The sequence below is a fragment of the Daphnia pulicaria genome, chromosome 7 (genome assembly GCF_021234035.1).
Source record: "Daphnia pulicaria isolate SC F1-1A chromosome 7, SC_F0-13Bv2, whole genome shotgun sequence".
Classification (NCBI taxonomy): Eukaryota; Metazoa; Arthropoda; class Branchiopoda; order Diplostraca; family Daphniidae; genus Daphnia; species Daphnia pulicaria.
Genome location: NC_060919.1, coordinates 2,168,372 through 2,184,484, shown reverse-complemented (window position 1 = coordinate 2,184,484; position 16,113 = coordinate 2,168,372). Strand labels below are relative to the sequence as shown.

The 16,113-nt window shown below is 41.4% G+C and overlaps 4 protein-coding genes across 4 annotated transcripts in view; 2 read left to right on the top strand and 2 right to left on the bottom strand.

The window, feature by feature from the left end:
* LOC124349621 (LIM homeobox transcription factor 1-alpha-like) overlaps nt 1–16,113 on the top strand; it is a 947,038-nt gene that overhangs the window by 661,305 nt on the left and 269,620 nt on the right. The gene's annotated exons all lie outside the window — the stretch shown is intronic.
* On the bottom strand, nt 17–1,572 carry LOC124350014 (protein spaetzle-like). Its single transcript, XM_046800988.1, has 4 exons — nt 1,460–1,572; nt 1,151–1,397; nt 1,024–1,084; nt 17–919 (listed from the first exon to the last, which is right to left on the bottom strand). Exons 3-4 carry the CDS (start codon nt 1,039–1,041, stop codon nt 323–325), a joined length of 615 nt encoding a protein of 204 aa, XP_046656944.1. The 5' UTR covers nt 1,042–1,084; nt 1,151–1,397; nt 1,460–1,572; the 3' UTR covers nt 17–322.
* Nucleotides 1,491–2,601, top strand: LOC124349966 (neurotrophin 1-like). Its single transcript, XM_046800929.1, has 3 exons — nt 1,491–1,593; nt 1,665–1,892; nt 1,968–2,601. Exons 1-3 carry the CDS (start codon nt 1,579–1,581, stop codon nt 2,439–2,441), a joined length of 717 nt encoding a protein of 238 aa, XP_046656885.1. The 5' UTR covers nt 1,491–1,578; the 3' UTR covers nt 2,442–2,601.
* LOC124349813 (serine/threonine-protein kinase PLK1-like) lies at nt 3,117–12,254 on the bottom strand. The gene is made up of 12 exons (XM_046800676.1): nt 11,917–12,254; nt 11,612–11,842; nt 11,468–11,546; nt 11,329–11,395; nt 10,462–10,468; nt 4,971–5,059; nt 4,754–4,909; nt 4,661–4,683; nt 4,213–4,317; nt 3,989–4,145; nt 3,673–3,919; nt 3,117–3,604 (listed from the first exon to the last, which is right to left on the bottom strand). Exons 1-11 carry the CDS (start codon nt 12,016–12,018, stop codon nt 3,886–3,888), a joined length of 1,050 nt encoding a protein of 349 aa, XP_046656632.1. The 5' UTR covers nt 12,019–12,254; the 3' UTR covers nt 3,117–3,604; nt 3,673–3,885.

Below are 16,113 nucleotides of genomic sequence, written 5' to 3'. Positions count from 1 at the left end.
TACTAAAAGTCTAAAATCATGGTTACGCTTTTGTATTTTTTAAATCTTACCGATCTTGGGATTCTACATATGCACACATAATAAAAGGAATATGAAAAACTGAAATCTCAGCAAATTGATTTTGCACCAAGTAATTCAATGTAATTTCATTTCAATCAGTGGTAACATCACCTTGTATATGAATGCAAAATAGTATTCATTGATTCAAAATAATCTTTAAGTTAATTCTACAAAAAAACTTCTGGTTCTTTTGCAGTTCATATAAGATTGCACTCTTTTCAAACATTTACCGTTGCTTATTAGTTCTAGTTGTGTTTATAATTTAAAGGTGAAAAGCTCCAACGACGCATCCGCACGATCCAGGCAATTTGAATTTTTCAATGGCAAAAGGGAAGGTGTAGTCTTGTGGGTTGTAGACCAAGAAGCGATGGAAAATGTTCTTCTGGACGCATTTGGACTCGTAGCAGGACGGGACCAAGGGGCAGGTGGTGCCCACGACCACGTCGCATTCTTCGATTCGAGCAGTTTGCGTGTACTTGATGCCGTAAGATTCGACGCCGTTGACGATGGTCCGCCACTTGCCGTCGACGTTGATGGCCCGGAAAGGACGGACGTAATCGGTGGAACTCGGGCAAAGGTAAACCTCGTCATTCAACTTGTCCAATCCGTCGACAGAGTTCTCAGTGTTGGCTAGTTTGTCCTTGTAGAAAGCCACGACGGCCTGGTAGTGTTGGTCCAGGGCTTGTTGCACTTCATGTTGGGGATATTCAGAGTCTTCCAGGCACCAGGACTTGGTCGTGTTTTTGGCGCAGTTCGGAATTTCAGGGTACTTTGGCTGGGCACCGTAGGCAGGAGGAGCTTTGTAGTTGCTGGGCTCAGGATCGGAGAAAACGCCAATCACCATCAGCGAAGCAAAAATCTATTTAAAAAAAGATGAAACGAAATAAAATAATTGAATGAATACTGTCAGTTTTGCAAATCTTTATCACGAACTAGTCAATTATGAAAATTATTTCAACTTACCATCAATTTGATAGACATAATTATGCTGATCGAAGAGTACTTTTCTTAACCAACAGGGTTTCTGTTCGAGAATGTTTGTGTTATTAATATTTGCACCTGCACTTTATATACCTTTCAAATGTAACACCTGCAATTGTCGGAATCACTTTCCTTTCCAGTCGACTGATAGTTTCATCAAGAGAGATGTTGAGGTTGTGGCGGTTTCTTCCAAAATAAAACTTCATCCAATACAGCGCCGCGGTAGGTGCCCAAAGTGAAAATGAATGAAGTAAGAAATGGAGGCAACCAGTATCAATATTCACAGTTTCCTCCGACTACAGTTAACCACAATGAAAGTGAATATCATCTGACTGCTGGAACAGAACAACCAGCACCTGAAATGTTTGTTGCGTAACATGAAAACCTCAAAGTTGAGATATCTTGTATTATTGGTTACTGATACTGAAGAGATGAAAACGTATAAAATCCTTTCCCTCATAGAAATTTGATATCAGTCGAGAGCCGACAATCATCAAGTCCAGTTCGTGAGTTAGAAAAATTCTTCAATATCTGAAAATGAAAATTGCTCTAGTAAGTATTCAAAAGAGGAATTTTAAAAAGATAAAACTAATTAAATATTGAAACTATTCCTGACTACTTAGTTATGCCTGGCTTCCGTGATGATGGGTGTTTTTGCCGAACCGGAACCGGAAGCCGAAGCTGCTTTCGATCCCACAAACTATCCAAAGTCGTCGTACCCAGCGGATTATGTCAAAAAGTACACAGGCGAAAATGATTATTGCCATCCACGAAAGGCACCAACCTGCTCGAAAAACGGAACCCTCACATTTTGTGTCAAAGACCCTGAATATCCGGGAAAAGAAGTTAAGGTAGGCAACACATTTCGTAAATAAAAAAAAAGTTAATCCCAAGAAATTAACATCAACATTGTGTTTGTTGTCCAGTACGCCATCGATTACGACCCGTTGGTGCTGAAGAAATATGCAGAAATTACTGACCAGTCGGCAGACAATTTGGTCGATGGATTGACCTCCTTGTCGGAGAAACATTTCGACTATTCCGAATACCACGGCAAGACCTTTGACAAAGGCAACTGGGTTGGTGGTGAAGGATACATCTGCCCTAGCGACGTCGTTTATGCTCGCCCACTCCGCGCGGTGAATGTCGACGGAGAATGGCGGGTCATCGTCCAGGACATCGCCTGGCCCGGATACACCCAAACCCATCGCGTCGAAAAATGTTTGTTCCCCGGCGTAGCTTGCCGTACCCTGGCCCCTTGTTTTGGCAGCAAATGTCTGCAAAAATATGTTTACCAGCGGATGCTTTCCTTCGATCCCTGCGATCCCCAAAAGGGAATCTTCATTGACATCTACAAGCTGCCATCAGCCTGTTCTTGCCACATTCCAAGAAAACTTTAGGGAAACAATGAAGACTTGAAGATGAAATTACGTCAAACTTACATTCTATGAAACATGTACAGCTCATATTTACACATATTTGTGCAGTTGCGATAAACTTTATCCACTGCAATTGATCTTGGACTAAATTTTTTAAAACAATAAATTACTCAAAAACTAATTTGCTATGATTGCCAGCCTGTCTATACATCTGTTTAACTTTATTTCAACTTGGGATATGATAGGACTGTTCCTTTCGCTGCAATACCTATCGTAAGACAAAATGTTTATTAGGCAAACCTGACAGAACTTCACTAAGGCTACTTTTATATTCAAGAAATACAAATGGACATGTTGCTTACCAAAGTGTCACAGAAGATGAAGTCGAGATTCCCCACATGAGAGATATAAATCCAATAACAACAGCATGATGAAATCACTTATCACAAAATGTTATAATTACATCTTAACTACTGCACAGAAAACAAAGAAACAAAAATCGTAATATGCACAATTGAACAGACACACACGCAAATGATTTATGACCAACTCTTTCTTTCTTCTTTCTCAAAGTGGAATTTTCTATTTTTAAATAAACCCATTCGGCCATTCCTTTTCACATGGTTACATTTCTACTCGAATCGTCTGCTGTATTGATATTTGTTATTACGCGATGCACGATTGGAATGAATGATCGATAATTAAAAAATTACGTGTATTATTTTAATTTTGGTAACAGAATAATTGGGGTTATCTACCATTTAGATCACGAAAAACCGTTAAAGAGAAAGTATTTGAAGTGTAAGACTAGTGATAGATGTTCAATTTCACTTAAAAAAAAAACTCGAGGCAGTTTCACATTTTAAAAAAAATTATAAAAATATGAAGAATAAAACATTAAGAGCTGGGAGGGCATTTGGACGAATATTCACATTAAAAAGAAATATGTATGTAAAAAGAAAAAATCACTTGGCGCGGACTCCATGAGTCTGCGACTTGGGCGCTAAAAGAAACGAAATTTGTTCGCGCACATACTCCAACCGCTGTAGTAAATCATTTGAACAACCGTATTGGGCTAGAGATGTGAGCCGGAATGTTCGGAAATTTTTGTCTTCATCAATAACTGAGACGGCTCCCATCAAAGGACACAGAATAATTTTGACGTGATCTCGGAAATAATTGACCTGTAGAATAGTAATAGAAATCGGTAAGTTGAAGAAAAATAAAATTTAATCCACCGAAAATGTTTTACCTGTAACGTGCCGTTGGTCAGATGCATTACGACGGCCCGCGAGGTACGGAACCACTGCCGAAGGAATGGTAGGCGGATAAGTTCGTCACCTTCTCTCGGAAGGACGGAGCCACCAGCTTTGATCAAATTCTCTTGCATGTACGACCGAAAGTAAGCCAACAGCTTCATCTTTTTCTCCAACTTAGGAGGGTAGCAGTCCAGTGTGTGGTACTTTTAAATACCATCTCGTTCGACGTACTGAATGGCTCTAGAGAAAAAAAAAGATGCGTTAATTTGAGACATTTTAAATTCAAAAAGAAAAATCACTCCAACTTACTTTCCATCGACGTGCAATAACAGCTTGGTGAGATCGTTGAAAATGACACCGATCGTGTCGTCACTCAACTGATAACCAAAAAAGCCGTACTTGTCAGAATAGTTGACCCATTTGGAAACCCACACCATCGGAATGGCAGCGAGATCTTCGGCCTCATCTAAAGATGAAACAAAGTTGCTATTAAATGTGTCGATTACTTCATGGGAATTAGAAAAAAATCGTACCCATGAGGATTGGAACTTTCTTGTGTGGTTTCGAGGTGTAAAGTTCGAAAAGTTGTTGGTCCAAGTCACGGAGCAGTTGCTGAGGCGATGGGCCTGATGGAACGGCCGGAAGTGGTGCTTCGGCAGTGGCTGGTGGGCTACCTGGTTCGGCCTTGATGCCTGCAATAACACATGGAACGGCCGGAAATGGTGTGTCGGCAGTGGCTGGTGGGCTACCTGGTTCGGCCTTGATGCCTGCATAACATGAAAGGAGAAATGTAGCAAGCAATTGCAACGGAAAAAAATGGTCGATTCATTATACCTTGTACTTCATTGGAAATGGGAGCGAAATCCCGGTTAATTTCGCCGAGAGGTCGACGGACGGCAATAACACCCTTGTTGAGACGAGAATTGGGTGGCTCAGTCAAGCACAAGGCCAAAGGCCTGCCACCCTTCATAAAATCGTCTTTCAAACATTGATGCACGTTGGGTCTATTTAGAAAGAAAATCCCGAATTTAATAAACAAGACCACGAAAAAGTGCAAGTAGAAATTCAACTTACCGGCTGCTAGGAACTGCTTGAAGCATTTTGATGATAAGAGCACCAGCCAGAGGACCAATACGAGACGGAACATAAAACTCATTCGTTTTGATTTTGCTATAGGTATTTTTGACTGACTGTGTTTCAAAGGGAGGATGCCCAACCAATAGAGTGTATCTAGGGATTGCAAAGAAAGTAAATAAACATTCCAACACCATTTGTTTAACATGAAACTTACAAAATGCAGCCCATAGACCAAATATCCACTTCATAACCGTGTTCTTCTCCCCACAAAATTTCGGGTGCCATGTAGTTGGGAGTGCCACACTGTAAGAATAGCAAACTACGCCATCTATCAGTCAAGAAGGAAACTTCCTCTCTTGACTGTTTAGCATCAACCCCCTCTACTCTCCTATTCTTTGTGACTTATGTCAAAGTGCTTTTAACTTCACTTCTTACTGTGATCTCTCTCCCGAACGGACTGTAAGTACTACCTGACAGATATTGTATGACATACGTGGAATAAGTTTAAATAAATGCCCTCAGTTAACTGCACACATATTGTATTGGTTTATTTAAACTTCACAGGTTATGGGCCCAGGGTTACGTAACTTAAAGTATGTCTAACGAATCCACTACCGAAAGACGAGAGTTTGCTCGTTTCAACGGAATTAACTTTCCACAATTCCGCTATGCCATCATGCTCAAGCTTAAGGTGCTGAGACTAGAGAACATTGTCCTAGGCACTGAACCCAGGCCTCCTCAGGTAACCAAAAGTTCTCTCGTGTTAAATATTAAAACTTTGTGTCTCTAGTGTGGCCAGTCGAACCATGCTCATGTGGCCAGTCCAACTAAGTCTGTGCAGCTCTGAATTCAAAAACTGATTGTAAGGCACATGTTAATTCATCGTGCAGTCAGAACACAAGTCTCAGGTCACTTATGTGAATGAGCAAAACTGATTGTAAGGCACATGTTAATTCATCGTGCAGTCAGAATGCAAGTCTCAGGTCACTTATGTGAATGAGCAAAACTGATTGTAAGGCACATGTTAATTCATCGTGCAGTCAGAATGCAAGTCTCAGGTCACTTATGTGAATGAGCAAAACTGATTGTAAGGCACATGTTAATTCATCGTGCAGTCAGAATGCAAGACTCAGGTCACGTATGTGAATGAGAAAAACTAATCGCAAAGCACGTGTTGATCCAACTGTGCACAGAAAATTTTTTGTTTGTGACTTGAGATTAAAACAAAAGCAGAAGTCAGCATCTTTCTCTAAATCTATTTTTTGTTTTGTTCAGAAAAGTGAGAAAAGAAAATTAATCTGACATCTATCCCGTCTACAGGTGCTGGGTCCAACGGTGGAGGGAGTAGCTCCTGTCACTAATCAAGCTGTGATTGAAGCGTGGGTGACCAAAGATCTGCAAGCCCAACAATTGATCTACTACAACATCGAGCCGACCTACCAGAGCTCTATCGAAGGATCTGTTACTGCCCAAGAAATGTGGCAAAGGCTACTGGCTGAGTTTGCTGATGTTGCAGCATCCAATGTCCGATCACTTCTCGGCAAATTCCACAGCTACAGGATGAATCCAGGTGAAACATTTCAAAATGGTGGCTGTTAATTCAAAAAAAATAAAACTCTTTTCTCCCCAAAGACCACAAGGTCACTACCCATGTCAATGTCTTCAGACAGATGGCAGAGGAGCTTAGAGGTGTGGGACAACCACAGACTGTTGATATGATCCTGTCCAAAATCATCCAAACTCTACCCCCAAGCTATGCTGTGTTCGAGACAGTGTGGGGTGGTCTACCAGCGGCTGATCAGACCCTGGCTAATCTAACAGCCAAACTATCGGAAGAGGAAAGAAAGCTGAATGACAGAAGTAACGGGACTATAAGTCCCCAAGATGTGGCTTTCTTTGCCACACACCCACTTAGACTGAAGTCCGCGGCTGAAAATGCATTGGCAACGCGGTCGAACAACAACAGCAGAGGTAACAAAGCCTGATTATAAAATATTCTGTGGACACTAAAGCCTTATAAGCAATCTGTTTGTTCAAATTGCCAGATCAAAATGTACGGAATGAATATCGAAATTCTAACTATCGAGGCAGAGCATCGAACTTCAATCCCAACTATCGTGGCGGCGGCAGAGGTAGTGGCAACAACGGCAAAGACTATCGCGACGGGAACAGAGCTGGCAACTCGGGTCTGCCCAATCGTGGGGGCTGCTGGTCATGTGGCAAGCCTGGTCACAGAAACTACAACTGTCCAGACAAGAAACAGGCTGACCAGAAGGAGGCTCGCGGTACCACTCACAACAAGAATCGCGACTTTGACCACGAACCGGACAAGAAAACCTTCGCCGGTTTGACATCACTGTGTCATCTAGTCCGGCGACCCGAGTACATCTACGCTGACTCTGGCGCCACTCACCACATGATGAGCAACCGGTCCTATTTTGAAAATCTTCGTGAGATACCTTCGGGCTCGTGGACCGTGAATGGTGTTGGCAACACAATTCTTCATGCAGCCGGCATTGGGACTGTCCCGATTCACTCCTACGTCAATGGAAAAGTCCTGGAGGGCGAATTAAAAGAAGTTCTCTACGTCCCTGAATTGGGTGTAAACCTTTACTCGATCGGTCGTGCGGCCGACTTAGGTATCAATGTTAACTTCAGCGGTGACGAAGTGGAATTTACAAAAGACGGTGCCGGATTAATGGTCGGTCAGAAGCTGGGAAATTCACTTTACCATCTGAAAATTGTCCCAAAGCTCATCGATCACAAAGAAGAAACTGCCAATGCTGCTGCCCATGGTGAAATTTCTCTTCGTCTTGCACATCTCCGTCTCGTCCACCTCAACGACCAAACCATCATAAGACAAAACCGAATTGGAGCCGTCAAAGGATTTGATGTCTCAACTAGGAAATGCAAAACCGACTGTGTATGTGAAGGATGCGCACTTGGGAAGATGATGCGGTCTCCATTTCCACCTGGTAGAACCAGAGCGACAGAAGCTGGTGGTATCATTCACACGGACGTTGGCTTTGTCCCTATCCCCACCACAAGACGTGAAATATGCTACACAATCTTCAAAGACGACTACTCTGGATGGACGTCAGTCAAATTGATGAAAAGAAAATCTGAAGCTGCTGGCCATCTTCTTAACTTCATTGCCTTCGTTGAAACCTCGACCGGCAACAAAGTGAAAATTGTGAGAAGCGATCAAGGCACCGAACTCGGCAGCAATCATTTGAAGACTAGACTGGAAGAACTCGGCATCGTCCATCAAACATCATGCAGATACACCCCACAACAGAATGGTGTGGCGGAAAGGATGAACAGGACCGGGATGGAGGCAGTCCGGAGCATAATCTATACACGCTCAAACAAAATCACCAACATGTTTGAACAAGCTCCCAGGTCTGTGCTGGAGCTGTGGGGAGATTTTTTGATCGGCGTGGTGTACGTTCTCAACCGTGTTATCTCTTCCACCTCCACAAAAACGCCATACGAACTTTTCTTCGGCACCAAACCGGATCTGAGTAATCTGCGAGTGATCGGCTGCCGAGCCTATCCCCACACACCTGATCAACTCAGAAAAAGTCTGGACCCAAAATCGAAGCCATGCTGGTTTGTAGGCTATGGTGATGGTCAAAAAGGATGGACTGTATGGAACCCGACAACACGGAAGTATACCACAAGTCCCAGTGTCCGTTTCGACGAAACGCTTCTCATCACCGATGTTCCAGAGTCAAAAACAAACCAAACCAACATGTCTCCACAAAATTTTGAACCGTTTCACATTGTATCCACAATACTCGGACTGGTAACCAGCTGATATCCATTCAATTTTTTTAAATTTGTTTCTTAAAAAAAAAAATTTTTTTTCTCCTCCGTCTCTCTCGTCGGGTGTAATACAGGATGACGAGATCGAAAATCCCCTACCAAACCAAGTCAATGCTCCTGCCATGGTACCAATCACGATCAACCGTGAAATCGATGTCATTGAGCCGAACGAAGACCAGGATGGTAGCGACGACACTGATGACCAAATATCGTTCGTAACGGTCGAAGAATTATCTGAAAATGGATTGATTGACGACTGGGTACTGGATCATAGCCCATCTGGTGTTTTTCAAGAAGCTGACGTGAATCCTGAAGCTGAACCAATAGAAGTCGATGATCAAGCGCCAGTGTCACCTGGAAATACTCCTGCACCACCTGCCATGAATCCTGCCCGGCAAATCCAAAGTCTACCTGGGGAGGAGCCACTGACACTTGGCAGATGGCGCGATGGTCGATCAAGCAGAGCACCTCAATATAGTGCGAGGTACAATGAGTACAAAAGAAGTCTGACAGACAAGGCGGATATGGTGCTTCTCGATGAGTTTCGTACAAACGAATTAGCCCTCGTTGCCGAGCCATTTGAGCCTCAGAGTTATGATCAAGCAGTAGCCTCCGATTGTTCTGAAAAGTGGATGGCGGCATTCAAAGAAGAATTTGACTCTCTGGAGGAGAACAACACCTGGAAGCTAGTCGAAAAACTGCCTCCCGGATACACCGCTATCAACTGCAAAGGGATTGGAAAAATTAAACCAGGTTACGAAGGAGTGCCGGAGAGATACAAAGGACGTCTTGTAGCCCTTGGTTGCCGTCAAAAATTTGGCCGTGACTACGACGAAGTGTTCTCTCCTGTCGCTCATCAAGAAGCTGTCAAAGCAACACTCGCTGAGGTTGCGTACCGTGGCCTGCATGCCAAACAAATCGACATCAAAACGGCGTTCCTATATTCACAACTGGACAAGAAAATCTTCATGAAACAACCTCAGGGCTTCCTTAAAAAAGGGAAAGAATCATGGGTATGTGAGCTGCAAAAATCAATTTACGGTCTTAAACAAGCGCCCCGTCTTTGGTATCAACTGCTGGACCGAGTTCTTGGAACCTTCTCTCACAAAGGCAAGCACTTGGTAAAATCTAATGCAGATAAGTGTGTCTACGTGCTCAGAGATCAAACTTTCATTTTAATTGTAATTGCCCATGTCGATGATCTGTTTATGGCAGCAACTACAACGGAAGCCCTGGATGCACTTGCCAAGCATGTGTTTGAGCAATTTGAAGGACGAAATGTCCCCCCCACTCGTTTTTTAGGCACGGATATTACGAGAGACCTAATCAACAAGAAAATCCACCTAAGCCAGCAGCACATGATTGTGAAATTGATCGACCGATTTGGTATGGGAAACTTGTCTCCTAAATTCATCCCTGCTGACCCATCCAAAAGGCTGAAACGGTGCATGCTTGCATCGGACACGTTCAACTTCCCGTATCGAGAGGCGGTAGGAGCCCTTCTCTATCTTGCAATCTCCACCAGACCAGACGTCTCTTATGCTGTTGGACAAGCAGCGAAACATTGCCAAAATCCGGACTTGTCACACTGGGAAGCCGTAGAACAAATCTTTGCATACCTGATTGCCACGCATGACTATGGACTTTGGCTTGGCGGCGATGAAGAGAACGTCATTATGGGATACTGCGACGCGGATTTTGCTGGCGATATCAACGACCGGACATCCACCTCTGGAAATATCTTCTTCTTTCATGGAGGGCCAGTCGCCTGGAGCAGTAAGAAACAGAAATGTGTTGCGCTGTCCACCACCGAGGCGGAATACGTGTCGGCCAGTGAAGCGACAAAAACAGCTGTGTGGCTGAGAACCCTACACAACGACTTTACTGGAACTAAGTACAAAGTCCCGCTCTTCTGCGACAATCAAGGTGCTGTACGACTAGTTCGCAACCCGGAATTCCATCCACGGACAAAACATGTCGACAACCGTTATCATTTTGTTCGAAAAATGGACGAAGACGGACTCATCGAGGTATTGTTTGTGAAATCTGAGAAGCAATTGGCCGATATCTTTACCAAGCCCCTCCCAAGGACCCCGTTTGAGAAAAACAGAGAAAAGATTGGTGTAGGTAAAAAGTAAAAACGTTTTTTTTCTCACTATCTGGCTGTACAATTTTTTTCTCGTCTCTGAGTCCTTTCTCCTTGTCTAATTTTGATACCGTGTTTGAGGGAAAGTGTATAATGGCAAACTCGTTTATCATGTCATAATCGGTTGTCTCATTTTCTCTTCACATATCCTCTCCATGCTGATGTCATGTTTGAGGGAAAGTTTTTTTTTCCTCTCTTCAAATCCGTTATCCCGTTTATACTACTTCCTGTTTCATATGTATGTCGTGTTTGAGGGAAAGTGTAAGAATAGCAAACTACGCCATCTATCAGTCAAGAAGGAAACTTCCTCTCTTGACTGTTTAGTATCAACCCCCTCTACTCTCCTATTCTTTGTGACTTATGTCAAAGTGCTTTTAACTTCACTTCTTACTGTGATCTCTCTCCCGAACGGACTGTAAGTACTACCTGACAGATATTGTATGACATACGTGGAATAAGTTTAAATAAATGCCCTCAGTTAACTGCACACATATTGTATTGGTTTATTTAAACTTCACACACACAGAGTACTATCAACAGTAAAGTAGATTAAAACATTTAGCAAAGCTTACAAACAGTGAGCACAACAATATCTTACTTTTTCCTTTTGCCATCAATATCTATCTCTGTTGCAAGGCCAAAGTCTCCTATCTTCAGTACCAGTTCTTTGGTTAGAAAGAGATTGTTTGGTGTCAAGTCTCCGTGTACTATGTTGTTTTTCTGGAGATATCTCACACCACGAAGAAGTTGGTTCATGAAGTAGTGAGCTTCATCTTCTGTGATGTACTGTCTTGTTTTTATCAACTCACCGAGAGTCTAAAAAAGTAACACAACATTGAAAAAACTAATTCGAAAAACAAATGAAATGGTAGGGCACTTACCCCTCCTTTGCAAAGCTCCAAAACAATGGCGTAATAATTACCGTCTTCAAAATAATTGTGACATTCAACCACATGTTTGTGGTCCAGAGGGAGGTGAATAAGTATTTCGTGGGATGTCATATCCATCAATTTATGCTTTGGCGGAAGCTGCTGCTTCTTGTTAACTATTTTGCCAGCATAGATTTTTTTGGTAGCGCTGTCTATGAGCTCGAAGCATTTGGCAAACCCACTCTAGTTATTCAATCAAGTTGAAAGCCATTTATTATTTCAATTGCTAAGTTACATTGCTTAAACTTTTCTCTTACCTTTCCAAGTAATCGGCCTCTCTCGTAACGTTTTTTACTCTTAGGATCATGAAAAAAATCAGGGATGATTTCAGGTTCAGGTACTGGCTTATTGGAATTCATTTTGAAATTCGTAATTAAAATCGACACCGATCAAATGAAATAAAATTGAAAGGGGGAAAAAAATGATCGTCTTTTGAATCACTTTCGGACCAACGGCCAGCGAACGTGGAGGCGAATGTGTGGTCACGAAACGTGGTGAAGAAAGAAGAAAGATTTCCACAATTCCACAGACAATAGCATAGCCGCAATCCCGTCATAACGGCCATAGCCTACTCTACCTCTATTTCAGGAAGCCGAAAGGCGAAAGGAATGGATTATTTGTAATTTCGTTCTATTCCGTTGGCGCTGTTTTCTCAGTTCGCTGCCTCTAGCGGAGTAGCGGATTATTGGATTAAGCGCACCTTATAACAAAATTGAATTTTTTAAATTCCCAACTTGACTAATAAAGTAAAATGTTAAATAATAAATAATCGATGAATAATCGCTCGCATCGTGAAACAGCGAATTTACAAGAAGGACTACAGGACCGGACTTGTCATACGACATCAAAGCAATCTCAAGTTTGTTCGTTTTTATTACCAACAGTCCAACACCGCCACCCGCCAACACCGAATAATCCGACGTTAGTCGGATTTTCGATGATTATATAAACTAATTAAATATTAAATAATAATTAAATACTAATTAAATATTATTATAAACTAATTTTATACACTTAATTATAAACTAATTTTATACACTTAATTATAAACTAATTTTATACACTTAAATGACTTAATCTATATATAATAAAACAACAAGCTTTTGTGGGAGGAGCCTGTGTCTGTCACGGACATTTTGGGGGAGGAGCCTGTGTCTGTGTCAACACAGGCTCCTCCCCCAAAATGGAACATGCCCAAACATGCCCAAACAAATCACCACCAGATGTCGTCGCCGTGATGACGCAATCTTTGATGACGCAACAACCAGCATCACCACCAGATGTCTCGCCGTGATGACGAAATCTTCAAGTAAGGTACTGGGCAGATTTCTCACGATAAATTCTTTTACGGGCAGATCGTGCTACAGAAAAGCGAATAGAAAAACAGTCCAACTTTACGCTAGATCAAAATTCCCCGGATTCAAACGGGGCTCAGGTTACTCGTTAACCACTATAAAACCACACGACTGCACGACCACGCGCTTTATCAAAAAGCATCTTCAAAATTACGAAATTCCTCTACTAGGTGCCGGTGCCTGATGTGCGGCGATTGCCGATTGCGGCTTCGGTGTGCAGATGGCGTTCCCTAAACCGACAAGCTGTCAAGATTTTCAATATTGGAATTAATTATTTTTAATTATTTGTTTCGGGAGAAGTTAAAATAAATTTAAGGCTGATCAAGCGGTTAATAAGCTATAATTTAATATAAATACGTATAGGGTATTGTTCCTAATTCGGGACACTTTTTGGCTATTGCCGTTTCGCATGCTTTAGTATAGGCCGAACACCTTCCTAAGTCGGGACACCGATAAAAAGTATGGGACAAAGAAACCAAATGCGGGACAGTCGCCAGCGCCATCTACCGTTGGTTGTGTAGCAACAACCACTTTTTTTACAGTAATGAAAACAGAAATCAAAACACACGATTGGTCTTACGGATAGCATGTTGACCTATCAATCTCACGTACAACAGGTTAGGGTTCGACTCCCTTCACATCTAAAAGTGTCTTTATATGAATAAACGTTAATCAACATATTTGACTGTCAGCATCCCTCTTATTCCGAATTGCACGACTATTGTCAACGGTATTACACAAGCGATCATTTTCGACAGTGTTTCATAGCACGTTGGATTGAGTGACGGATAACGAAACCGTTACCGTTTTTTGTTCATGTTTCAAATCCCAGGAAAGGCATTTTTTAAAATATTTCGAATATCGCCTCAGGGCTGTCCCGAATTTATAGCACAGTAAGGATACCCGTAAAATAAATTTGACGGTCATTTCCCTTTGGTTTTCATCATCTGTTGAAGAGTTCATCACATATTGTCGTATTCCGATGGCACAGTGGGTTCAGTCGTTGAATGGGAACCACGTTATACTTTTGATTATTGGTTCAAATCCCAGGAAAGGTATTTTTAAAATTATTTCGAAAAACGCCTTAGGGCTGTCCCGAATTTATAGCACAGTAAGGATACCCGTAAAATTAATTCGACGGCAACTTCTCATTGGTTTTTATCTTACATAAAAGAGTTCGAACAATATCGATATGTTGTATTGACACAGTGGTTTAGTGCCTGTCTCTTACGAAATTTTTGGTTTGGTTCTGTGTTCGAATCTTACTTTGGTTGTTTTTAAAAAATATTTCAATCTGAAGTCTATCGAAATTATCTTCTGAATTTGAACACGGGGCTGAAAACGACATTCAATGAAAATGTCATCTATGTCAGCAATTAACCCGTTGAGCCATGAGAACAACGAAAGTCTTCTACATCGGGGAGATTATGTTGCCTGTCGAATTATTTTTACATACGGGTACACTACTGGCTATGGCTATGGCTTCTAGCTAACCCCTGTGTTATAAATTCGGGACACCCCTTGGGCGATATCCGAAATAATTCAAAAAATGCTGGTAACAGGATTCGAACCCATAATCGATTACTAAAGCTTGCGTTAGAACCAGCCACTAAACCATTGTGCCAATACAACTTATCGATATTTTTCGAACTCTTTTATGTAAGATAAAAACCAATGAGAAGTTGCCGTCGAATTAATTTTACGGGTATCCTTACTGTGCTATAAATTCGGGACAGCCCTAAGGCGTTTTTCGAAATAATTTTAAAAATACCTTTCCTGGGATTTGAACCAATAATCAAAAGTATAACGTGGTTCCCATTCAACGACTGAACCCACTGTGCCATCGGAATACGACAATATGTGATGAACTCTTCAACAGATGATGAAAACCAAAGGGAAATGACCGTCAAATTTATTTTACGGGTATCCTTACTGTGCTATAAATTCGGGACAGTCCTGAGGCGTTTTTCGAAATAATTTCAAAAATGGCTTTCCTGGGATTTGAACCAAGGACCAATAAAAATATGCGAGCTCCCAGGCGGAGTCTATACCAAGTTTACCATCGTAATATGTCTTACAATTTCGATCTCTTTAACGTATGATGCAGATCAAAGAGATGTGACCACAAAATTAATTTTACGGGTATCTTCACCGTGTTATAAATTCGGGACAGCCCTAAGGCGATTTTTGAAATAATTTTTATAATTTTTGGATTTGAACCAACGACTAAAAGTTACACAGTTAGTTGTTAGTCACTTAACCCACTGTGCCACTTGAACTTTATCTGTGAGTGTGTCATAACAAAATAAATTGGAACTAACAATAAGGGAATGCAAGACTCTTTTACAAAATCATCAATAAAGACGTAATGAAAAAAACTTTCAGCATGATCAACATTCCACCTCAAAATAAGTGTCGTCAAACTGCACGTAACTTAGAAGAAGTTAGTAAATCCAAGATATTGACACTTCAACTAGTGCCATCTTGCGTACATTATACTGTCCCGATTTTGTGTACTTGGGTGTCCCGATTTTGTGTTATGGGTTTTATCACCAGCAAGCTTTACGATCGATTTTATGGAAATTTCTTATTTTTTCTTGCATTTCTATTAATGGAATCTAGAGATTCTGTCGAGCTCTTCAATTTAAGACTAAATTCAGCTCAAAATAAACCCTAAATACCTTAATATGGATGGATTTCAAACGTCCCAAATCTAGCTTTTTTCTAAGTCCTTTTTCATAATATATTTTTGGTCATATCTTTACAATTTGTACAGCTACATTGACATAGTTGTATATAAACATAGATCCGTTCATTTTCTTCAATTTCAACAACTTTCCCTTTCAAAAATCGGGTTAGTTTTTCTATTAAACTGAAAAATGTTATTTCGTCCCAAATAAGAAATTTTCGGGCCTGTCCCGAATTAGGTACTTTACCCTATCGGTTATCAAATATCAATAGAAAATACTACAACACTGTTTATTGTTTCAGCAGACGACTTTTATGTTCTCGCAACCCGCGTAGCATATTAAGAAAAGAAAAAAAACGCGTTTTGAATTTGTTGTTCTCCGTATCAGTGTATCACATTCGTTCAGATAA